This window comes from Pseudonaja textilis, chromosome 2 (genome assembly GCF_049901715.1).
Source record: "Pseudonaja textilis isolate UNSWEBS1 chromosome 2, rPseTex1.2, whole genome shotgun sequence".
Taxonomy (NCBI): Eukaryota; Metazoa; Chordata; class Lepidosauria; order Squamata; family Elapidae; genus Pseudonaja; species Pseudonaja textilis.
Window position 1 is genome coordinate 152,042,530 of NC_141991.1, and position 25,667 is coordinate 152,068,196.

The 25,667-nt window shown below is 37.8% G+C and overlaps 1 protein-coding gene across 1 annotated transcript in view; it reads left to right on the plus strand.

Moving 5' to 3' along the window:
* The window catches only part of ODAD3 (outer dynein arm docking complex subunit 3), a 33,005-nt gene extending 9,550 nt beyond the window's left edge, over positions 1-23,455 (plus strand). The window contains exons 4-13 of the mRNA XM_026716792.2: positions 813-992; positions 11,711-11,812; positions 12,165-12,290; positions 13,226-13,348; positions 15,956-16,111; positions 17,886-18,046; positions 18,261-18,417; positions 19,480-19,635; positions 21,549-21,633; positions 22,677-23,455. Of these exons, the coding sequence (XP_026572577.1) occupies positions 813-992; positions 11,711-11,812; positions 12,165-12,290; positions 13,226-13,348; positions 15,956-16,111; positions 17,886-18,046; positions 18,261-18,417; positions 19,480-19,635; positions 21,549-21,633; positions 22,677-22,807 (1,377 nt within the window). The 3' untranslated portion in view covers positions 22,808-23,455. The remainder of the gene's footprint in view (positions 1-812; positions 993-11,710; positions 11,813-12,164; positions 12,291-13,225; positions 13,349-15,955; positions 16,112-17,885; positions 18,047-18,260; positions 18,418-19,479; positions 19,636-21,548; positions 21,634-22,676) is intronic.
* Positions 23,456-25,667: the final 2,212 nt, after the last annotated feature.

The following is a 25,667-nucleotide window of genomic DNA, read 5'->3' on the forward strand; positions in this document are numbered from 1 at the left end:
CGAAGTATAACAAAATATGTTTGTTATACATACATAGGGTATATATAACATGCATACCATATGCATGTTAAACACACCATATGGCATAAAATGTAGTCCTATACACTTCAGGCTCACATGCTTCCTTTGCTTCTACCAGGACTAGAAAGAAAAGTTTACAAATTTTACTCTGTTTTAGACTACCTGCCAATAAATACTTCATTTGAACAAGGAATATTGCAGTCATTTAACTATGGTTAGACCAAAGAAAAAAGCTGTGCCTTCAAACTGATCACATTCTAAACAGAAACAGATAATTAGTTTTAGAGAATAAGAAATTCATCTAGCTGTTTGTAACATGTGGGTTTATCTTACTTTTGCTTTTTTCTAAATATTCTTTACATATTTTTATTTGTTAAATGAGAAAAATTTAAACTAATGGAATTGAAAGGGAAAACTGCCTTTATTTTTAAAAAAAAGCTTTTTCAGGCTCTGCAATATCTGTTTGCTCAAATGAAATTAGACATTTAAATACCTACAGGGAGGTTGGAGTAGGGGCAAAGGGTAAAATGACAAAACAAGCATTGCAATTTAATGTGTGCCATGAGGGGTGAAGCTTGTATTGTGATACTCATTTTACCATTCTGACAAAACCATGGGGTTCTGTAGATGCTTCTGCAACATGGGAAGGAAGATTTATCAGTGTAGGCTTTTCAGTTCTATTAAAAACTATTATTTGCCTATAATTCAAATCCTCCTTTTCTCAATAAATGAACAGCCTGTGCAGTTGTTCAGATTGCTTTAAATCTTTTCCTTTCCTCACTACTCTAAAGGGTGCTATTCAGATAATCAATCATCGACTATGCGAGAAAATCAATCAGTTAAACAATTTGAAGCATCAAGTGGAGATGAGGAAGCTCAGGCTGGAGGAACTGCAGACTCAATACAGTACTAAGGCACAAGAAATCAATGATATGCAAGAAATGGAAGAAGGGAACATCGAGGCAGCCAAGGTGAGAGAAGCCTGAATCTCTTGGAAGGAGAAAGCCAATACCTTTCCTGAGCTTTCCTCACAGGGTCTGCAACAATTTGCCACAGCCAACTCACTACAGCCAACTTGCTGTGAACAATTTGCCAAGCTAACTCGCTGCAGGACAACTCACCATGGCCAACTCAATATAGGACAACTCATTGTGGGAAAAAAGTTACAATAATATCAAAGAAATAGTGGAACAGAATCATTAAATAAAAGGTGCCAAAGAAGGGACAAAATGAAAAGTGAATGACACTTTAAATAATGAAATAATGAAATTGAATTGTTGAATTGTCCCACAGCAAGTTGTCCTGTGGAAAGTTGCCCATGTTGAGTTTTCCTGCAGCGAGTTGGCTGTGGCAAGTTGGCCATGGTGAGTTGTTCCATTCCTTTCTTCACATGAGCTGGGGGGCCCTTCCCAATATTCACATAGGTGCAGTCTTTCCTCATTGTTCATCTAAATTGTCAAAAAAACTCAGAATATTGTGTTGAAGGCTGTTTGGAACCTCTTCCCTTTTAGAGATGCAGGGCACAATAAGTTGTGGCTGCAGTAGGATGAAAAGGCTTGAGAGCCAGGATCCTAGCCTTCCTTGTTTTCTTACAAAAGTGGGACCAAACCTTCAGTGCATGAATGTTTGAAAATGGCTTCAGTTTGAGCAAAGCTAATATCTAGAGCCACCCAGGTAACATGAGGGTCATATTTAAAACAGAGATTTATTTTTATTTTATTTATTTTGATTTGTCAATCGCTTACAAGATAATAGGTATAAGTATATACATAGTTATGAATACATGAAATGGGTACATATAAGAAAAATAAAAGAAACAATGGGACAGGGATGGTAGGCACGTTGGTGCGCTTATGCACGCTCCCTACAGACCTCTTAGGAAAGGGGTGAGGTCAATAGTAGACAGTCTAAGGTTAAAGTTTTTGGGGTTTGGGGAAGAAACCAGAGTCAGGTAGAGTATTTCAGACACTTACCACTCTGTTGCGGAAGTCATATTTCCTGCAATCAACTTTGGTGCGTTTAACCTTGAGTTTGTATCTATTGTGTGCTCTTGCATTGTTATGGTTGAAGCTGAAGTAGTCATTGACAGGTAAGTCATTGCAATGTATGATTTTATATACCATACTTAGATCAGGCATAAGGTATTCTACAACAAGTAGAGGAGGGGAGAACTCTTCTTGTGAAATATTTCTGGACTTTCTCAACTGTGATAATATCAGATACGTAATGTGGGTTCCAGACTGATGAGCTGTATTTGAGTATTGGTCTAGCAAATGTTTTGTATGCTCTAGTTAGTAGTGTGTAAAAAGCTATGTAGGATTAGGTTAACAACTCTTAATGCCTTTTTGGCTATGTAGTTACAGTGGGCTCTAGCACTTAGATCATTAGAGATGAGTATTCCAAGGTCCATTACAGAGCTTGGATCATCAACAAGGTCTTGATTATTCAGCTTGTATTTTATTTTCTGATTTTTTTTGCCAATATGTAAGACAGAGCATTTATTTGTTGAGATTTGAAGTTGCCATTTGTTTGACCATTCTGATACATAGGCAGGATCTTTTTGAAGGGTAGTAGTATTGTCTGTGGTGTTGAATAGCTTTGCATCATCAGCGAAGAGAACGCAGTTGCTCTTAATGTGATCACAGAGGTCATTTATGTAGAGTATGAAGAGAGTTGGACTTGGGGGACACCACTATTGACAGGTACAGAATTTGATAGGACACTCCCAATTTTGACCATTTGTTGTCTGTTTGACAGTAATGCTTCTATCCAGTGCTTCTATGGTATCTCTGGACACCATAAGATTTTAGTTTTAGGAGTAGTTTGCCGTGTACCACTGAATCAAAGGCTTTATGGAAGTCTATGTAGATTGTGTCTATTGTTTTGCTCTGATCGAGTTGTGTAGTCCATATGTTTTTGCAGTGTGAGAGTTGCAGATTACAGGATAGTTTTTTTCTGAAACCAAATTGTTTATTAGAGAGTAGGTTGTTTGTCTCTAAGTGGAGGATAATGGATTGGTTAATAATTGATTCCATGACTTTACAGGTGGCGCAGGTGACGATTGGTCTGTACGGGTGACGATTGGTCTGTAACTTTCAACTAGGCTGGGGTCTCCCTTTTTGAAGATGGGCATGACCGTAGCTTGTGACCATAGGTTAGGCAAGGAGCTGGTCCTGAAAGGTTTTTCAAAGATTATGCTTAGAGGTTCTGCTATGGCCGTGGATAGATTTTTTAAGAAGTAGGCACATATTCCATCCGGTCCAATAGATAGAGATGGTTTTAGATGGCGTAGTGCTTTTTCAACATTGTCTTCTGTAAAATCGATATGTATTAGATCATTGTAGTTGTCTGTGGTTCGGCTAGGAAATACTGGGCATGATCCATTGCTGTTTACAAATACTGAGCCAAGAATGTGTTAAAGATGTTGGCTTTAATGGTGTCGTCGTTGCAGTCTTTACCATTACATCCTATCAGGGGTGGGCTGGACCTTGAGTCTTTTAGTTTGTTGTTTACCAAATTGTAGAAAGCGTGGATGGGATTGGTGCATAGAAGGTTTTCCTCTTGTTTAATGTGATAAGTGGTGCATTCAGTCTTTATCTGGTGCCATAAATTTTTTATCGGCTTTTGAAGTTGGCAACGTGACCAGATTTGTTTTTTCGCCAGAGTGATCTCTTTTTGGATTGAAGTTTTCTTATTGTTATGGGTGATCTGGTTTTTGTTGTTGTTGTTTTGGGAGTTGTTATTGGTACATATAGTTTGATGACTCTTTTGACTTCAAGTAAAAATATGTTGTAATGGTCTTCAACAGTATTGCATCCAGTGAATTGAGATTGCCAGTCAAGGGATGAGAGATCATTGTCTATAAGATCATAGTTGCCTTTTTTGAAGTTATAATTGGGGATTTGGTCATTGTGATGATTTTTGTGTAGGCGTATGTTGAGACAAAAGTCAATCATATTGTGGTCACTGTTGGAAAAGGGTTCTTTAGTTTGTATTCCATAAATTAAATTCAAACTATTGCAGAAGATGAGATCGAGGCAGTTGTTCAGTCTAGTGTTATTGGTTACTAGTTGTTCTAGTCCCAGATTTGTTACAGCATTGTAGAAGGTTGCATGTATGGGTTCAGTTGTACATTCGTTTAGGTTCCAGTTAATATGAGGTAGATTGAAGTCACCAAGAAAGATAAAAGCGTGTGGGCAGGATGTTGCTCATGTTAGTAGTGAATTTAGCTTGTTTACATGTTCAATGTCATAATCAGATGCTCTGTAACATAGTAAGAATCAAAATGTGATATTTAAGAATAGTTCACAGATGATGGTCTCAGGACGAGCAAAGTCCTGGGTAACTTGGATGTTTTTTAGATATAGGGACTTTTTATAGAAGATAGCAACACCACCTCCTCTATGGATTTCACGATCTGATCGGTAAATGCGATAGTCTCTTACTGTGGTAATGGAGTGAGGGAGAGATGTGTTGAGCCATGTTTCACAGACAAATATGATGTCGATTTCAGCCATATTTAGTAAGAGGAGAAATTCAGGCATTTTATTCACAAGGCTTCTTGCATTGAGTAGCTTGCATTTAAGGCCAGTTGTAGTTGGAATTGAGGTAGTTAGGGGTGTGCGTGCCTAGTCTTGGGTGATGGTGGATTGGTTGAAGTAGGGTTGTGGTTGAAGGTTAAAGCTGAGTTGCGGGTTGTTTGACTTACTTTTGATACAGTCAGCACGGTAGTCAATGTATAGGTCCTTCTCTCCATTGTCTAGAGGTTTTTTGAGTTCTGTGCAGAGTAAACGGGAGCAGGCACGTTGCTGTATGATTAGGTCAGGTCGAGAACGAAGGTTCTTATGGTTGGTGTTGCTTTTGGCAAGTGAATTTATAGTATTAATGAATTTACGTTGCTTGATTCATTTTTGCAAATGACCCTGCAGAAGCGTGGGGCCACAGAGCCATCTCTGTTTTTGAGCTCTCAGCCAATGCGGGAAATGTCAAGTATTTCATCAGGGGAGATGAGTGAGTGTACTGTTGCCCTCCTACAACTCGTCTTCATGGAATACAGTGATGACTAAAAGATCTTTTATATTTAGTTGTTTTGCTAGTCAGACATTCCAAACATTATCAGATATCAGCTCTCATTTGTTACAAGTGGCAGCTGTCCTCATGGGACAATTGGTAGTTATCGGAGGGGGGCTGATTTGAATTGGAATTGTGACGGGAGTGATGATTCTCTCTTTTCCTTACTACATTACACCAACCAGAATCGTTTTTTATGAGATGGACGCTTACATAAATTTGATAAATAAATAAATTTCCTAACCACCTCCTCTGTTTGACAATGAAAATCAAACTTTACTTGCTACTTATAAGCTTTAATATGTAGATTGTTGGTAATTATTTTAAAATTATGTAAATATACCATAAGAGGGAGGCAATGAACAAGACTATTGTTTTCTCCCTTAAGTCTGTTCTTATTCTAGCTATTAGATTTACATCTATGTATTAAAAATAGACATGATTTATGTACTCTAATTACAGATAAGCTGGTCAAAGCAGAGAGATGAGGAAGGAATAGCATAATTAGATTTCCAAGCAATGAACAAAAAAATAGCCTTTTGGATGCTATTAATTTTGATAGGGTTCTTTGTCTTTCCATATAGTTTTGATAGAGATGTTCTGCCAGTTTGAATATTTGATTTGAATTATTTGCTCATCTGAAAATAAAGAATGCTACACAGATACATGCTGTTAACTTTGTGCATGCTCCACATTATAATCACTAGCTCTTTAGATTTTAGCTCATAATAAGAGCTCCAGGGAAGGGCCCATAATTCAAGGATATGATACTTGATTTTAGTAGAGAAGATCCCTGGGTTCACTTTCTAGCACTATACTCACACAGGAGGCCATATGTTATAGGGTTAAATTGGAATACAAGGTACTATCCTAGAAGTTCTGACAAGTATTTGTTTGGTATGATTCATTTCTGAAGCTCTCTTTCTCCCCCCCCCCCCCTGTATATGTGTTTTCATATATGGGAAAGAAAAGCAAAATTATAACTTAAAGAAAAAATGGCATTTTTGAAAACAGAAACAGATGTCCTTCACTAGAAGTTATCAATAGTTTAAGAGTTTTAAGTGTTCACAGTATATATTTGGCTTTTGTAGAGTTGGTTGCAGATATTGCTATCTTCCATTTATAATCAATTTGTATAATGCTGTGTTTTTTACTTCTTTTTAAATTTGATAAAGTATCTTTTTGGAAATGCCCTTTATAGTCATATACAGTTGCTATTTAATGTGTAACCAGACTGAAATACTGAGATGATAAATTATTCATTAGGTAACAAAAGCATCTCTAAAGAATGAACTGTGGCCACAAACAGATCAATTATTCTTCTTTTGGGATGCTTAGAATAAATGCCCAAGAGCATTTTATGTATCACCTCATACAATACCTGTCATACAATTGAAGCTATATACGTTGGAAAAAAGGGAAAAAGAATAACCAGATGCCAAGTGTCCAATAAGTCCTGGACCTTTACCAGATTACAGTTCACACTATTTGAAGAACAGAACAATGCAATCTAACAAGAAAACAAACCACGGAATCATAGAATCATAGCCTAGAGGGGATCTCGAAGGTCTTTTAGTCTAAACCCTCTGCTCAAGGCAGGAATCTTATACTATCCCGGTCAAATAGTTGTTAGACTGTTTTTGAAACCTCCAGTAATGGAGTACCTACATCCCCAGGAGGCAAGCTATTCCATTTCTTTTGCTTGTAAATTCCCACAAACAAGAAAAATATTGGAAAACTTTTCTTCAATAGTAGTGTGATTAATGTGGACGTTCCATTCCTAGACTAGGAGGTCTTGCTCATTGTTACTCATGTCTTGTTATTTTTCTCTTTTTTTTTTCTATAAATTTTTATTGGTTTTTAAAACAAACATAAACAAACAAAACATAAAAACATCAAATCATCTTCCATATATGTACATACAGTGTGCCGGTTGGTTTACAAATTGTTCTGTGCTTCCATTTCATAGTCTTCAATTATAATTACATTTTATATAATCTCGTATTTTCAATCAATATATTAAATATATTAATATCATTATTAATCAATCACTTGACTATACTTTTATTCATTCATGCTTTACAAAATAATCATATTTTACTTAATTTGTTTTATGACAATTCAGATTATCATCCCAGATCTATCCTAGAATCATTTTGTAGATATAAGAAAAGAATACATCTTTATATATTTATTATTTTCTAAAAGTCTACATATTTCATTACTATATTTTATTGTCTAACCATTGATAGAATAGATCCCAAATTTTATAAAATTGACTATCATCTTGTTCTCTAATTTCAAATGTCAATCTACTCATTTCAGCACATTCCAATATTTTTTAATGATTTCCTCCTGTGATAGTATTTTCTCATTTTTCCAGTTTTTAGCAAATACAATCCTAGCCGCTGTTAATACATTTACAATCAGGTATTTCAAGTCTTACTATATATTTCAGGTAAATTTCCCAATAAAAATATTTCTGGTTTCAAGTCTGTATGCTTTTTTGTCATTTTTTCCAACCACGTGTGGATTTTAGTCCAGTATTTTTTTAGCATCCGCACAAGTCCACCACATATGGTAATATGAGCCAGGTATCTGATGACATTTCCAACATTTTTCAGATTTATTCTTGAACATTCTTGCTATTCTTGTCAGGGGAAAGTGCCACCTGTAAAACATCTTATACAAATTTTCTTTATATGCTGTTGACATTGTCATTTTATAATTTTGAGACCACAATTTTTGCCATTTCTCTAGATCAATCCCATATCCAAAATTCTTCCCCCAAGCAATCATAGTTTCTTTAACTTGTTCTTCTTCTAGTTTAATTTCTAATAAATATTCATACAATTTTTTAATCACCTTTTCATCAGTACCTCTCAAAATCTTATCTAAGTCAGTCAATTTATCATAGAAGCCTTCTGTTTTAGAATCTTAATCATACCTTGAATGTATTTGCGCAAATGAAAACCAATTCATCTTTATACCTTGTTCCTCTAGTTTTTGTATAGATTTAAGTTCACCCTTTTCATTCAATATTTCACCATATCTAACTGTTTGTTCCTTTTTGTATATTATAGGATAAGAAAATGCTTCAGTAGTCGATAGCCGGACTGGAATTTTCAAATAACATTGTCTTTTAATCTTCTCCTAATTTAACCACAGAGACTCCCGTATATAATGTCTTCTAAAGTACCCCTGTGTTTTAGTTCCTTTATACCATAAAAAAGCATGCCACCCCAACAACAGGTCATGCCCTTCTAATGTCAACAATCTAGTATTTCTTAATGTTATCTATTCCTTAACCCACATCAAATTTGTAGCTTGGTAATACAACTCCCAATTAGGCAAACCAAATCCTCCTCTTATTCTAGCATCTTGCAAAAGTTTTAACTTTATTCTGGCTTTCTTACCTTGCCATATATATTTCAACACAATTTTATTTAAATCTTCAAAGTAATCTTTTCCAAGCCTAATTGGAATTGTTTGAAACAAATATAAAATTCTGGGTAATATATTCATCTTGATTGTTGATATTTTCCCTATTAATGTCAGTTGTAAATTTTCCCATTTCGCCAAATCTAGCACTATCTGCTGTTTAAGTTTGATATAATTGTTTCTTTTAGTGTACTGCATCTTGCTGTCAAGTATATCCCCAAGTACTTGATCTTATTCGTGACCTGAATTTTCAGTAGGTCTGCCAATTCTTCCTTTTGTCTTGATAGCATATTCTTTGTCAAGATCTTTGTCTTATCTTTATTTATTTTCAAACCAGCCACCTTTCCATATGTCTCTATCTTTTCTATCAATTTTGATGCTGTTTCTAGTGGGTCTTTTAAGATAAAAACCAGATCATCTGCAAATGCTTGCAACTTAAATTCTTCCTTTTTAATTTTAATCCCTTTTATATTCTTTTCATCTCTAATATTTCTGTTTAGCACTTCCAATGTTAACACAAACAACAAAGGTGTTAGTGGGCACCCTTGTCTTGTTCCTTTTCTTATATCGATAGATTCTGTCAGTTCTCCCTCTATCATTACCTTTGCCGACTGCTTATGATATATAGCTTCTATTGCTTGAATACATTTTCTAGTAAAGCCCATCTGTTCCAGCAGTAATAACATGAATCGCCAATTCACATTATCAAATGCCTTCTGTGCATCTAGAAATATCAAAGCCATTTGTTTTTCAGGATGTGCCTCATAGTATTCCAAAGTGTCCAAGATTACTCTCATATTGTCTTTGATTTGTTTCTTTGGCAGAAATCCATTTTGATCAGGATGGATAAAATTATTTAAATATTTTTTAAGTCTTTCTGCCAATATTGAAGAAAAGATTTTATAATCTGTGTTTAGTAGAGAGATAGGTCTATAATTCTTGATTTGTAATGGATCTGTCTCCTCTTTTGAAACAAGTGTGATATAAGCTTCTGACCATGATTTAGGCATCCTCTTCTTTAACATAACTTCATTCATAACTTCTAGCAGTGGAAAATTCAATGATTCTTGTAATGTTTTGTAAAATTCTGCCAGAAGTCCATCTGGGCCTGGTGCCTTTCCATTATTTTGTTTCTTAAGTGCTTCAGTTAACTCCATCATGGTTATATTGCTTTCTAACATTGTTTCAATCTCTTTAGGTATCTGGGGTAAATTAGCATTCTGTAAATACTGTTTAACTCTTTCCTCATCAATATTCTCTTGTGTGTATAGTTTCCCATAATAATCTCAAATAATTTCCTTCTTCTGTTTACTACCATAGCAAACTTGGCCTTGGTCATCTATTAATTGTGATATTTTCCTTGATTCTTTCTCCTTTCTCAATTTATATGCTAACCATCTACCTGGTTTATTTGCATCTTTAAAATAGTTCTGTTTGGCACTTCTAATTTTTTGTGCTAATTCTTCTTTTTCTATTAGACCCATTTTATGTTTAGTTATATCCATTTTTAACTTAATGTCCTTTCTCTGTGGCATTTTCTGTAGCTCTTTTTCGAGTCCTTTATACTCATCTTCTAATGCCTTAGAGGCTAATCTTTTCATATTATTTCTTTTCCTTGTATAGTCTATTATCAAGCCTCTGGCATATGCCTTCATTGTATCCCATACATTCTGAATTGATGTATCTTCTTTTTTGTTTTCTCCAAAGAAAAGGGCCAATTCTTTCTCCATCCACTGTGTGAAGTCTTTTCCCTTTAAAATAGTATTATTTAATGTCCATCTAGATCTTCTTCTTTGTCCTTTCCATTTAATTGTCATTGGATTGTGATCTGCCCAAGTACTTGTTTCAATATTTATTTCTTGAATATTAGTTAACAATTCTATTGACATCCATATCATATCTATTCTGGACCATAAGTGTCTATTTGAGTAGAAGGTGTATTGTTTAGTTTTAGCATTTCTTTCTCTCCATGTATCTTTTAAGTTTATTTCACCTACCATTTTAAAAAAAGATTTAGGGAGAGTCTTTCTATTTTGCTTTATTGTTTTCTGTGCTGTGTAGTCCAGTTTATTGTCTACAATTCCATTAAAATCTCCCATCATAACTATATTAACATAGTCCAGTTCAACTATTTCCATATGTAATTTTTTATAAAATTCTTCTTGTTTGTCGTTCGGGGCATAAATTGCAATCAGGAGTGTTTTTATATTATTGTCCATTATTTCCACCATTAATATTCTTCTGTCGTCATCAGTATAAATCAATTTTGCTGAGAGGGTCTCTTTAATATATAAAACCACTCCTCTTTTCTTACATTGTGTCAAAGAAGTGAATATTTTCCCTAATTTTGGCTGTATCAACAATCGTTCATATTGTTTTTTAATATGTACTTCTTGTAGGCAGATTATATCAAATTTTAATTTCTCTAATTTATGAAAGATTTTCCTTCTTTTAACAGCTGAGTTAAGTCCATTTATATTAATTGTAATCAATTTTTTATCTTTCTCCTCTTGAAGATCATCTGGAACCTACAGCCATTCCAGAATGAAGCAGCAAGAGTGGTTTTGAGTGCACTTTGGTACACCCATATAATGCATCTACTTTGTGAGCTTCACTAGTTTTCGGTGGGCTTCCAATTGCAACTCACTGTACTGATTACTATCCATAAAAAGGGACAGAGCATTTGCAGGACCACATGTCTCCAGTAATTTATTTTCATCTCAAGAACTCTGATAGAGTAGGCATGTTTGCGACCCTTCTGTTAAACCATGATGCCTAATAGAAGGAAGGAAGCTCACCTTCTCTGTTGCAGCATTTCCCCATGGCACAAAATATCCCTTGAGTCCATGACCTGCTGATCTTTTGTAAGATACTGGAGATTTGTTTCTTTCCCCAGACATTGGACCAGACTATTAGTATTGTGGCTATATGGAGTTTGAATGACTCCAGACATGATGTGTTGTTTTTAAATTGTTAAATTCCACAATGTGAAAAAACACTGATAAGGAAAAGTGGACTCTTTGGGGCATTGAGCTACTGTAAAGTAATTAAATTGCTCATCTTCCAGCAACTATATAGCACCTTGCAACAGGGACCAAATTGAATTGGATGGAGTTTTAGAGGCTTTTCAATATCCTTGGCTCAGCTGCTATCTTAGTTTGCTGCTCTTTGCATCCAGACTCTGCGAACACTGGAGAACCGCTTGGAAAAGGCCCGATTCAAAACTGAGGAGGCTGTACGCATCACCAACATGTATAAGAAGCTAAAAGCACATATGCAGGTATGATGACTTCATCAAAATAGATTATTTCAAATAGGATATACAACTCTAGGCATTCCCCCATCATCTTGAAAGAAAGAAAATATGTTTTAGCCACTATTAGTGTAATGCTATTCAATTTGCAGTGATCGAAAAGCAACATAACAGCTTTCGCTCATGAGTTTCCTGGGGAGGAAGTACCTAATCTTTGAACTCCTGTTAATATCTGGATTGTGGACCATTTAGGACTTTATGTCCTCAATAATTTTCTTGTATCTGCAACACCGGTAAATTTATGGCCCGTGGTGAAAAATGTAGGAACATTAAAGTTGGTTGTTCTACAATTCACTCTGAAATTTTCATCTCTTTTCAGGAGGAAAGTTTGCACTTTCAGAACAAACTGGATGCCCTGGAAGCAGAAATTTTACGTCTGCGCCATGAGCTCCAAGAATTGGAAAGCGTGAACACTGATGCACAACATGCTCGCAATGTTGCTAGGGTAGGGGAATGAGATAAGCACACTATTAAATAAGAGATGAGGTCTCAGCAGTGGAAGAGAATCTGCAATGCCCTGTTAAGCATCACAATCAAAGCTTACGATCTAATTCAGATAAGTGCTGTTGGTTCCTGCTGTATCCAGACTGGTCAATTTTTAATGGATATTAGCAGTTGTAAGAAAAGATCAGAGCTGCAGGAGATGGAGCCACATTGCCAAAGGTATCTGAGAGAAATTGCATGGTATTTAGAAATCCACAGAGTGTGCAGGTGAATGTCAGGAGTTGTACCAGGATAAGCCCCTTTAAGGAGATCTATCTGATTAGTTATTTACCTGGAATCATAATTTTGCAGAATTCATTAGATTTGTGTACAGACATATCATTTCCATTTTTTTTTATTTTTTCCAAGCTTTTAAATAAGTTATTATTTGTTCTGGAGGGATCTTAGAAGAATCATATTAGGAAAAACTCTTGCTGAAGCAAACAGGAAGTAAACAACTGTTCATAACCATGTGCCCAATAATAAGTTCTCTGTTTGACAAATTCCTGGAATATACTTGGAGGTTTTCATTAAAGGTAAATAAAGCAAATGGGGTGGATTTCCATGAGGAAATCCATACAGGTTGGGGAAAGATTAATAAGAACTTAAGCAGTGTCTTGCTGAATTATCTCTGACCATTGTGGCCCAACAATTTGTTTTTACAGTGGCCAACCAATTGTTAAAGGAAACCCAGCAGATGGCCTTCAGAGGCAGCCATACTGCCATCAAGACTAATAGCCATTAATCCCCAAAACTTTTTAAAAGGATTCTCAGATCTAGGAAACCAGTGCTATCACCGCATCAATGTATCTAATGGGCCATTTCAAACAACCTTAAGAGTAGTAGAATTATGCAGATCAGGGCAGTATGTTATGCTTGTTTCCCCTTACAATGCAGGAGCAGCTTTTGACTCAAGAAGAAACCATCTACCGAGAAAGAAAGATTCGAGATAAGAAACTGAAAGACATAAAGAAAATGACAGAAGAAAAGAGAGCACAGAATGAGCGTGCAGAAAGACGGGTAGTGTAGCATATTTTTCTATCCATGAAGTGACTTGTCTATTTTTCTTTTCATGTTGGCTACTGGCCAAGAACTTGTTTTGCCTGGCACATGCACAAAAGTAAAGATGTAGCATATTTTCCCAAAAAAGTGAAAAAGTTAAGATGCCCTTTTCCCAAAATAAAATTGAAAAAAAAATACAGAGAAAAAAGTCCTATGCAATGCCTAGATTTCTTTGTCAACCTAGAATTGCCGATTCCCATTGAAATTAATCTGGTAAATACTCACTCATCAATACAAGTTTAGCTAAGTGACACAGTTATATATAGCAGTGGTCGCCAACCAGTGGGCCGGGGACCACTGGAGGTCCGCAAGAAAATTTTGGTGGTCCACAGAGAAATATCACCCCCAAAGCACACACCCCAAAGCAATTAATCCAAGCTGTGTGGAAACACAAGGCTGCACCACCCACATGGCCTGCGGGAACACAAGGCTTGCGTCATTTGCATTGCGAACAACACAAGGTAGTGAGGGGAGGGGGGAAAGGGTGGAGGGAGGGAACTTGCCCCACCTGCCTGGCCGGGCTACCTGGCTGCTTCTTTCTTCTGCTTTTGGCTGCACGCAAGGAAAGCAGCAAAAGTCTTTCTTTCTCTCCCCCAAATTCCACCAGAAATGAATCTTTGAGACCCTGCAAGTCATCCTGCTCCAAGAGACTGTGCCGGCACAACAAGTCTCACAAAGACTCATTTCTGGCAGAATTTGGGGAGAAAAAGAAAGACTTCTTCTGCTTCTGCTGCTTTCCTTACATGAAGCCAATAGTCTGTCTCCCCCGTCTCCCCCCCCCGAGAACAGAGCTGGAGACGGAATCCTGCGATCCCAAATAAAGAACGATCTATCGGTAGGAAAATGGGATGGGGAATTTTCCTGCAGACTTTTTTGGGGATTTTCCCAGGGTCTCTGGTCCACAGGATTTAAAATTATGAGTTTGGTGGTCTCTGAGGTCAAAAGGTTGGTGACCCCTGGTATATATTGCTAAAGCTAAAGTATATATGCTTAAGAACATACAAACTTGATAGAAGTAGCATTTAAAAGTAAGGCCTGACCAAAAAATGTGAATTGAATAAAAACTACATATTACAATTAATTACCTGTAAAATAAACAATCAAGTGCTGAAATTAATCTTTATACGCACACAAACACACACACACACACACGCACGCACACACACAAACCATTCTCATATAGAAACCACTTTCACATGAGAAAAAGACAAATGTTCCCATCTGCATTTTTGTTTTGTTTCCAGTAGTAGCAGCACAAAAGACAGAGAAAGAAATAGAAAACATAGCATAGGGATGAGGTAAGAGGTACCAGTCCTGGAAGTGTAGAAAAGAGAAAAAAAAATTGTTATTGTTGGAGTCATCAGACAAACAGAAGATATGAGCCCTATCCTTCCTAAATCAAGATGGACTCTAGATCTAGACTCTAGTTGATCTTTAAATATATCCAAGCTTTTGGCAGTTGTATCTGAAGTCATTTTCAAATCCCACTGACTGATTTCCAGCTGGAGCAACATTTTATTCTCAGTAAATAAAAGGTTTATTTATATGTTTATAAGATTTATGTTCTGACCATCTCAAATCGAAGAAACACTCAGATGTGTACAAAATGCAAATTTCCCCCATTATTTGGGGTGGGTGAGGAGTTCTATTGGGTAAATAGATGAGATGAAATGAGATGAGATTAGATTAGATCGGGCTTAATTTTTTCCATTTCTAGGTATAAGGAAAAAATGTATGTATGAGACACTGAAGTCATCCTCTGGTTTTGGAAACTCTTGTCCCTTTCCTAATATAGAGACTGGATTCATGATTTGCCCTAAACCATGGCTTGTTTTAACCTTGATTCATTAAATATGCTATAAATACTGAGTCGCCACATCATCGTGTCATAAACTATAGTTTTCAGATCACAGTGGCTAGAATTACGTAGCATATTAAACCAAGCAAGCCATGTTATGTTTTAAATATAATGTGAACTAAGCCATAGTCAATATACCTTATTTACTTACTTACTTACTTACTTACTTACTTACTTACTTACTTACTTACTTACTTATTTATTTATTTATTTATTTATTTATAGCATTTATATAGCAGCCTATCTCACAACCAACTCTTGAGTGGCTCCCAATCAAAACTTAAAAGATATATAAAATCATTTTAAAATTATAAATCCATTAAAATATTAAAACATTAAAAACAACAAAATTTGACACCAGACAGTTCTAGAGAAAATCCACATTATTCATAGAATTGTACATAGGTTATTCCAAGTAACAATGCCTTCCATTTGAAATAGTAGCATATTGTCTTTGAGTGGACAGCTGAAAAACATCCATCTGGAAAAATGCACGTGTGCTTGACAAATTTTAGGCCATGCTAGAAGACCAGAAATAGTCTTGTATTTTTAACTGAAAACTGAGATGTTTATTATGAATTTGGTTTCCACTACCACATTTTATGCTGGGGGGCGGGGGGAGGGAGGGAGGGAGAGTGGGAGAGAGAGGGAGAGAGAGATTGTTGATCTACAGTTTTTATGTCCGATGTGTATTTTATATGTTCCAGCACTCCCAGAAGGATCGTATCCAATTTGGAACTGAAGATCTTCTTAGAGAACCTCAGTTTAAGAAATCAAACATCTTGAAAACCAAACAGGCTGTGCTCACCGCGTCTGAAAACTTTGACAAAGTCCGAGCAGCCACTGGGGTCACTGAGGCTAATGTAAGAACTTTATGTATTGTGTGCTGCAAACCCCTTGTAATTCCTTTCTAAAGTGGGGGCTTTGGTCATTGTACAGGTATGGAGAATTTGGAATATTTGACTTTCATGAAGAGGTGGACAGAATGGCCAAACACACATGGTGGAAGGGTGTGGTCGTACTTCTAGAAACCCTATAAGAATGAAAGGGAAGAGCACACGCAGCGAGTTCTGTTCTGTAGATCACAAAGAGCATGTGTCAGCCTTCAAGATCTTTTCTACTGCTTTGCATCTTTTGGCTGCCATAAGTAACGGGGGGAGGGGATATGTCTGGGAAGAGAACTGGAGGTGTTACATTCTTGTGTTGTATAAATGAGGAGTGTGGGGGGGAGTATAAATTCCTGCTCTTAAGTTTCTATTCCTTGCTTAGCCTTCTCTTCTCTGCGCAACTGCAAATCTTTATCAAAATATGTCAAGGTCAACAGACAGAGGCCTCATCACCACCTGAAGATGCCCACATGACCATATCCAGAACTTTTAATTGGAAAAATCTTTTGAACTTTGGGGGGTGGGAATTTTAATTGTCTGCCTTTTTTGTTTCTCAATCAGAAGGGCTAATTATAAAGTTCAGTTCCGATTTGTACCCTTTCAGCCCTTTTTCCATAGCAACTCCATCCCATCCCATGATCATTCCCTACCAAGGCACACTTGACATCAACAATCAAGAGCTGCTTAAGAGTACTCATCATTCGTGTATGACTGCAAAACAGCCCTACCACTCCTTTCACCAGCTGCCACTAGTCTTTCAATTTGGAAACACAGTAGTACATTTAGGGCCATCCATCCATGTAGGGTCTTAATTTTTTTTTTCAAGGAAATTGATTTTTTCATTATTTTAGAGGAGTTAATTTTTCCTATCACATTGGCCTTGCAGCATTGGAGGCTTACTTCTGCCTGGTACTTGTCCTTGCCCACTCTCAGAGTCATTCACCTTCTCAGTGTACTAATAGAACTAATACAGTATGATAATCTTCTACCAGATTGTGGCATCATGCCCCCAAACATGCTGCTTAGCCAGCAGAAGGCTGAGGTTTCTAAGGAACTCATCTTTTCAGAATCCATTGCTATAAAAAGCCATGAATATAAAATCTGTTTTTTTTTTCATCAGTGCTCAGAATATGTGGCTTATGGTGAGACAGGATTCTGAACAAGACACAGACTGAAAGGTCTCAACTCTTGTGATTCCCCCCCCCCAAACTGTTCAATGAGCCAATCTCAAATGGATTTGATCTATCAAAGAAAATCACTAGAAACCCAAACCAGTCACACTAAGAAATGCTCTTCCTGCTCCTAGATGTCTTTTCATTCCTGGGTCATTAGGATCTTCCCATCAGAATGCAATGATATTAAACTGAAATGATACCCTTTGTTGAGCTTGCTCTTGGTACTGCCAGAGTCCCCCCATATCCTTTTCTTCAGCCATCTTTCTCAGATCATATAGTTCTATGTTGTAGATTGCTCCGCTTTCAGTTTGGTTGTTAAGCTGTAAGATGAAGACCAGTCTATTATTAAAAGCCATATAGATCCAAAGAGCTATGTTGGTTTTGGAGTTTTCTTGGACTTACATTTTTTTTAAATGATGAATATGTTAGATTTTATTAACAATATTTGCAGGCTTCCCCAAGAAGTATATAAGTATATTGTTTCTGATTTGCATGCAAAGACTAGCATGTGGAGTAGGAAGAAGCCAGGTTGGATTGGTGGATGATGCTTTGCCTACTTTATGGTTATGTGATAGGATGTTGTGGCCTGCTTTCTGGCCCAAGAAGAAACATTCAAACAGCTGGAGGAAATGAAGAATGAGAATGAAATGTCCTTGGAACAGCTTAAAGAAGAAAAGGAGGCGTTGTTACATGAATTAGAGCATACTAAGTACTCAGGAGAGGCCCGGAAAGTAGGGTGAGTACTTCAACTTGCTTTTCTTTGGCTGTGAGAAATGCACTTATGTAATCATCAGTACATACTGGTCACCAACTTGCAGAATGGTAACCTTTGTTTTCTGCTGTTCAGTATAAAGGAATGTATAGCAAGTAGCACACTGAGCAGTGAAAGTTAGAAGCTGAAGTTCATAGATTCCTTTCTGGAGTCCAGCACTGTTCCTGTTTTGCTCCAGAGCTCAGAATCTGATGAAGGAGTTACGTGATCACCTACAAAAGGAAGAAAAGAGGCGTGATGCAACTCAGGCTGAACTGGACAAGGTGAACCGGGTTCTGTTGAATGCCAAGGCTGGCATTGAACATTTGGCTTCCAAAGTTCAGCATATAAAACTGGTGAGTATTAAATGATCACTTTTTGCAGTCACTTATTGCCTATGTCTAGAGTTGGGTCTATCAGCTTTCTAATGAAGAGCTGCTTGATAACCAGCGGACACCATGGTTTCCCATTTTCACTGTTTATTTAACACCATGCCCACGTTTTCAAAAGGGAGAGCTAATTGTGTTCTTTCACAGAAGATAGGAGGAATGAAAGAGATAGAGATAGGAGAGGGTAGCGTTTATAACTAACACTGCAAAGACCCCCTAACATTTGTTGCATTACTGGGAACAATAACAACTAAAAAGTAATGTGTTTGGTGTTTTGTTGTTGTTCTTTTTATGACCCTGAGCAGATTAGTTTTCTAGCAAATTTCTGGATTTCCTGTTATTTTTATTTTTATTAATTTGATTTATTTGATTTGTCAATCACTTACAAGATAATATGTCAAGTGGTGCTCCATTCAAAATTCAAGAAAGAAACACTTAGACTCTAGATTAGAGAAAAGATATCTTTTACTGAAAATGAAGTGGTAGCATCAGTAGAATTCTGAATCTGAGAAATTAGGCGCGCAGATCACATATACAAAGTGATGGAAATGTTCCCACCCCCCATAGTTCAAATGATTCTTCCAATTAAAAGTTGTGAATATGATCATGTGGACATCTTCAGGTGGTGATGAGGCCTCTGTCCGTTGACCTTGGCATATTTTGATAAAGATTTGCAGCTGCGCAGAGAAAAGAAAGCTAAGCGAGAAATAGAAACCTAAGCAGGAATTTATACTCCCCCCTCTCCTCATTTACACAACACAAGAATGTAGCACCTCCAGCTCTCTTCCCAGACGTTGCCCCCTCCTCCCCCCGTTACTTATGGCAGCCAAAAGATGCAAAGCAGTTGTAGAAGATCTTGAAGGCTGACATAATAGCTATCTTGTATAAACATAGTTATGAATACATGAAATGGATACATATAAGAAAAATAAAAAGAAACAATAGGACAGGGACAGTAGGCACATTGGTGCGCTTTGTTGTTGTGCTATATTGGAACCAGGGCCAGTTAGCAGCATTTCTTTTTCCTAGGAAGATAGCCGCTTTGCTTCCATGGAGTTGGATGAGAAAGCGAGTGAATATGTTCTTGATCTCATGGCCCAAACAGAAGAGAAATTGCTATATTTGGTGGAATTCTTGAAGAATCAAGATAAGGCAGAGCTTCTTAGGAGAATTGAAGAAGTGGAGGTGAGTCCAGATCAGGCTAAAGAGCAATATACATTTTCTTTAAAATGTATTTGATTATTGTTTAATAAGGATTAATAGAAGAATTTATGTAGCTCAGGTTGAACTGTACAGTCCTTGGTGCTCTCTGAGCTTAGTTATTTTCTTGCTGATGTGCAAGAAAAGTGCTATTGAAGTGGATGGGAAAAAAGAAAGTAGCACTGAAGATGTTACCTAGTCTGGTAACGAAACATCTGGAGCAAATAGTCAACAGCACCAAGAATTCCACGGTTTAAAGAGATTCTTTATCGTTATCTATTCCCCAATTTTATCAAGCAGTGAAATTCTAAAAACAACACTCCAAAGTTTAGTTTCTTTTGAATGATTTATGGTATCTTTTGCAGTATTTTTTTTTTATTTATACATGACCAAAGAAAGCACTGTTTCTCCAAGCTTCTACAGAGGTTCGTGGTGGTCATTGATCATAGTAGACATTAAAACAGTTGGTAGAACTGTTAAAGGCATTCTTTGGCTGTATGTATGATTCATATAATTCTAGATAGAAACAGGTCCTGAGCCTTTTCTGGGCTGTTCAAGTTTTTACACTAACAAGAAAGCTTTCCAGTTTTGAAGGACATTTTTTTAATTAAATCTCAGGCCCAGTTAGGTGAGATTTTGAGTTTCTTGTGCAAATGTTTTTTAAAATGACCATGTTTAACATGTGTACTGTTTTAACCCCTTTTCTGAGTTTTCAGGAAAGAATATGCATGAAACAATAAACCACAAAAGCAAAGTAAGATTAGAAGTAACTAGGTTTAGCATGTTAGGCAAATACAGCTTCTAGATCAGGCTTGTCCAACCCGCGGCCCATGGGCCACATGCGGCCCAGGTCGCCTCGTAATGCGGCCCAGTGCCCACCCCAACCTTCGTGCCAGAGTCAGCGAGGAGGAGGAGGAGAGGCAGGCACGAGGTGGGGCGAGGCGAGCGCCAGGCCAAGCAGCAACAGAAAGGCGGGCGCCGTCAGAGCGCCACCTGCTGTTGCCGCCGCTGCCACCGCTGCCGTTTCTGTCCCCGCTGCCACTTCTGCCCCTGCCACCGCTGCCACTTCTTCCCCCGCCGCCGCCACCGCTTCTGCCCCCGCCACCGCTGCTGCTTCTGCCCCTGCTGCCGCTGCCCCCGCCGCTGCTTCTGCCCCCGCCACGCCGCTTCTTCCCCCGCCCCCGCCGCCGCTGCTGCTTCTGCCTTCCAGTCCTGCCTCATCCAGCCGGGCCATTTGCAGGAGGAGAGGTAGGCGTGAGGCGAGCGAGCTTCCCCGCAAAATTTGGCCGGAAAATAAACCGTGATAAAAAAACCGTGATAAAAAAGAAAATAATTTTTAATAAAAGAAAATAATAAATAATAAAAACATCTCACTAACTTAATTTCCAAATAAATTTAATATGTTAACTATGTTTTCTATGGTTTTTTTGGATGATTAGGTATCGTTACTGTTATTTTATTTTATGTGCGGCCCAAACCAAATTTTCATCTTCTAATGTGGCCCAGGGAAGGTGAAAGGTTGGACACCCCTGTTCTAGATCTTTCACTGGCCTAGTTAAGCATGTTTTGTGATCAGCCAATATATATTTTTGTGATAGGCTAGTTGTAAGCTAATACCAAATTAGTCATCCTAGAAAGAACATGGCTGATAAAGAATTGTAATTCTTACTCAATACCCTTACCCAATAGCTCCTTCTTTCCTATCTTCACTTGTTTGAATAAAATATACTCTACAGTTTCATGAGCTTTAATGTCTCTGAATTAGCACTATTAATTTGGTGAGAAAAATGTAGATCACAATTGCTGAGCTACCAGGTTTGCTAGGCTCTACCTCAGTGCACCAGCTGTCGTTGCCCTCCCCCATGTCTACAATCTAAAGTGCAGTTGTGTTGTTTCAGTTTCATTCTAAACTTGAGAGGAGATTGCCTGCCTTCAATACCAGAGTGAAACTTCCCATTGCGCAGAAGCAGGATATGTATTATGGTAAGTAAGCAAGTCTAGGCAGGGATTAGGAGGACAATGTGGCTGCAGAACAAAAACTTATATGCTAACTTTTCTGTGGCTCTGTATCCAGTGGTTCAACAAGTGGTGCGAGTACAGAATCAAGTTTAATCCAGTAGTTAAAGTTATTATTTTCTTATGACTGTGGACTGTTTATGATCTTAGTTATGACATGATTCTGTGGAATTACTGAATAGTGAGGTCTTCAGTACTTTTTAAAAGCATAAATTGCTTGCCTTTGTGCTGTTAAGATAAGCTTACAACAAAAAAGAGAAATGATCTAAAATGTCATTTCTTTTATTTACACATTTGATATAATTGTTGACTACCCCAACCTTATGTTATGATAAATGCAAGGCTGTGAGCTCCCAGCTAGGAGGCTGCAAATTAAGTCAGTTCAAGCAGAGAAATAGACAAACCTCAGTTCTGGCAAGGTAGTCTTTGTCACACAAAACACACAAGGGGCAAACTTTCCAGAAATGCGAACAGTTGGCTGCCACAACCAAACCATTCCCCTTTCCTCCTATTTATTCCCCAGCCAGGAAGGGGCCATTCAGCATCCATATTTTTTTTGTTTCCCGAGCTGGCTCATTGTCTCCCATTGTTCACCTCTCCTATCTGCTCTGCGCATACATGCATCTGGAATAGGTCCCAGCTGTTCCTCCTCCTCACTCATCTCTGACTCCAAAGGCAGCTGTCTCTCTGGCTGGGAAATGCCGGACGGCCCTGGTTCTGTCTCTGTGTCCAATGCTGAGCATCCATCAGAGCCTTCCCCAGGCTCCAGAACTGGCCCAGGTTCTTCCCCAACTTCTTCATCATTGGCAGCTGGTGGGCCACAACAGCTTTGGCTCCACAGATACATTATCTCCCTTAGTTATAAGCAGCTACAGAGTTGTGGTTTTCTGACTCTGACGTTTGTTTTATTTAACCACTCATGTGTACCATATTCTCCTGTAATAGTGGATAATCTTCCTTGGCTTATGGCACTGTTATATTTTTTAATCTATTTTTTTATCTATTTGCAGATGAGGAAGACAGTGGGGAGGAGGATGCTGATGTGGTGACAAGGGCAGCTCTGAAGCGTCAATCTCAGCAAATCATTGAGGCCAAGACCAAACGTCGCACTCGCTACAGAAAGAAGGATGGGAAGATGTGATTGCATTCTGTGTAGCCCTATCTTCATTAGATCCTGCTGTGTTTCAGCCTCCTTAGCTATTAAAAGTGCTTCCTAGTTACTGGTCTTCTGCATGAGCCAGTCCCACATTTTATGTCCATCAGTTTTGCAGAACTCAGAAAAAAAATGACCCATTTGTGGATCTGTTCCACCTCCCTGCAGCGTACACAGGAACTTAAGTGAGCTGAAGCCAGTGCCTAGCTCCCGTTTCCCTGCCTTTTAGCTATATGAGAAGAGTGGGTTCATCTATGGAGATGTGACCGTGAGGCTTCTGAAGGAGAGAAGGAAAATGTATCTAGTTCCCCATCCAAATAATCCAGATTATTTCTCAGAATTTGTAAAATCTGTACACAACTATATCGACTGAGCCTACATTTGATGATTTTGCCACCCACCCATCCCAACATTCTATCACAAGGGTGGGTGTCACTTGCTCTGTAACTTTCTGTGCAGATTAGATCACTCTTTGTTTGCTGTGTATGATGCAATAAACCCTGTTCAGGCTGAAATTGCCTGTATGTTGTCTGCCTCTGCCAAGATAAAAAAAAAATTGCATTCAGTATTGTCAGTGCCCCAGAGACCAAAGATGGCTCTGAAACCAAGCTCAATAAATGTGGATAATTACTTAGGAATATTGTCCCATGAAAATGGGAAGAAAATGAAAAAGAAAAAGGAATCCAGGAAAGGCCACAACTGGTGCACCACATAAAGTTGTGCAGACTCTTCTAGCTGTGACTGCCACCTGTTCTTCAAATAGGAGTTGCAAGTCTAGGAGAACTTCTAAGTTGCAGAGGGTCTTTCTGGGGCAGCGCCATCCCATCCAGAGTCAAAGATGACAAAGTCCCGGATCCCAGAGCCCTGCATACCCAAAGCCACTCAGAGGTTGTCCCCCATCCAGGTCCCCATAGCTTCCAGGCACCATGAAAGGGCAGCCACAGCATCACTTAGGCCACCAAGAATGGAAATATAGTGTCATCAGCATACAGTATATACCTTAACCCATGGTGATGGATGATCTCACCCAGCAGTTTCATATAGATATTGAAAAGGAGTGGAGAAAGTAGCGAGCCCTTTGGTACACCACAGAATAGTGGCCGAGGGCTGCACCTCTCACTCCCTATCAGGTCCCTATACCAATTGGGACCTGCTACAGAGAAAGGAACTGAACCAGCGCAAAACTGTACCGCCCATCCCATCCCCTGCAGACGGTCCAAAAGGATGCCAGGGTCGATGGTATAAAGGCATAATACAATTCTATTACTTTGCATGACTTAGCAATAATCTACTTAGTATATTTTGCATCGATTTGTAACTTCCAGATCCTTTTTAAGAGTACAGTAGCTTCAGGCAGAAGATAATGTAAAAGCATATTATCAATTGTTACCAAATCCAAATCCAACCAGATGAAGAATCACAACTGCAGTACCGGGTGTAATCGTGAAAAATTCATATAGTGACTCCTGTGGATCTAGGTTAAAAGCTGCTCTTTTTTTTTCTTTTACAGGAAAAAGTGAACCATATCAAAAACAGATTGAATTTCAGCCCTCAAATCTAATTTTCTATTACTAACAGCACTTACCTTTTGTCTAGCCTGTTACTGGATTAAGTCGGATAGTAAGTGCAATAGAGTATGGTGTCATCAGCATCAGCAAATTGATGATATCCCATTCCAATTCTAGTCTGGATAATTTGCCTAAGCAATTTCATGTAGCTGTTGAACAATGTGGAGGGCAAGATGTTAAAACAGGAGAGTCCCCTATCATCTGTTTGATCTGGCCCATTAAGAAAAACTAGAACTGTTGCAAATCACTGCTACAAAGGCCCAGTCTCACTAGGCCTTATATCTTGACTGATATATCACTAACAGACAAATCAGTTTTGGTACCATATCCCAGCCAAAAACCTATCTGAGATGGGTCCAGATATTCAATCTAATTTTGATGCCTGGAATTGCAAGTTCATCATCTTGATAACCGTTTCCAGAAATGGAATGGGATATTGCTAATTATCTGGATCTTATTCAGGTTGCATTTTTTCCACAGATTGAATAAAATCACATTTATTTTTAAATATTTGTGCTATTGAAAAACAGTAGTGGCGTTACTCGGTGTGTGGGAAAAGGCAATTTATATTTGTCTTTTTTCTGAAAAAGAAAATTGTATATAATGTGCATAAAAAGGAATTTGATAGAACTTTAAATTGCTCTAGCCATTCTACATGATGCAGACTCTCATCAAAACTTTGGATTGCTTTAGGGTTTTCAATGCAATTATAAGAGAAACAAATGTGGGAACAAAATGTAATGCATTATGGAATACCGAGGGCACTGAAATAATTTAAACTAACATTCAGAAGAGGGAAAATGCTGAGGAGTTTGAATTATCTGAACTTGCCAATCTAGTCTTCTGCCTTAAGACTTGCAACAGCCCCTATCCCATTCCATGCTAAGGACAGCGATTGGTAGATGTTTCCCTGCCAGTTGGGGATACTTGTGAGGAGGGGGGAGGAAACAAAGTTAGTAAAAGTCACTAGATCTTCTCCTTAAGGCGCTCAATATATCATAAATAAGAACAGGATAAGTACTGTGAATAGGGACGGCACGTTTTATGTTGGTATAGTTTCCTGCTATCTCAAGGATTAGCAGACAGCATTTTAATTTGAAAGTGGGGAACAACTTTTAAGGATGCTATCAGTTGCATGTCTACATCAAAGTCTCAGTCATTTTCTGTATAATTTAATAACTGATAAATGTGAGTAGAGTCCATTATTTTTACATACCTATAAGATCACTTCAAATATTTCTACATGGAAAACATTTCTTTCTAAGAAATAAGAAAAATAT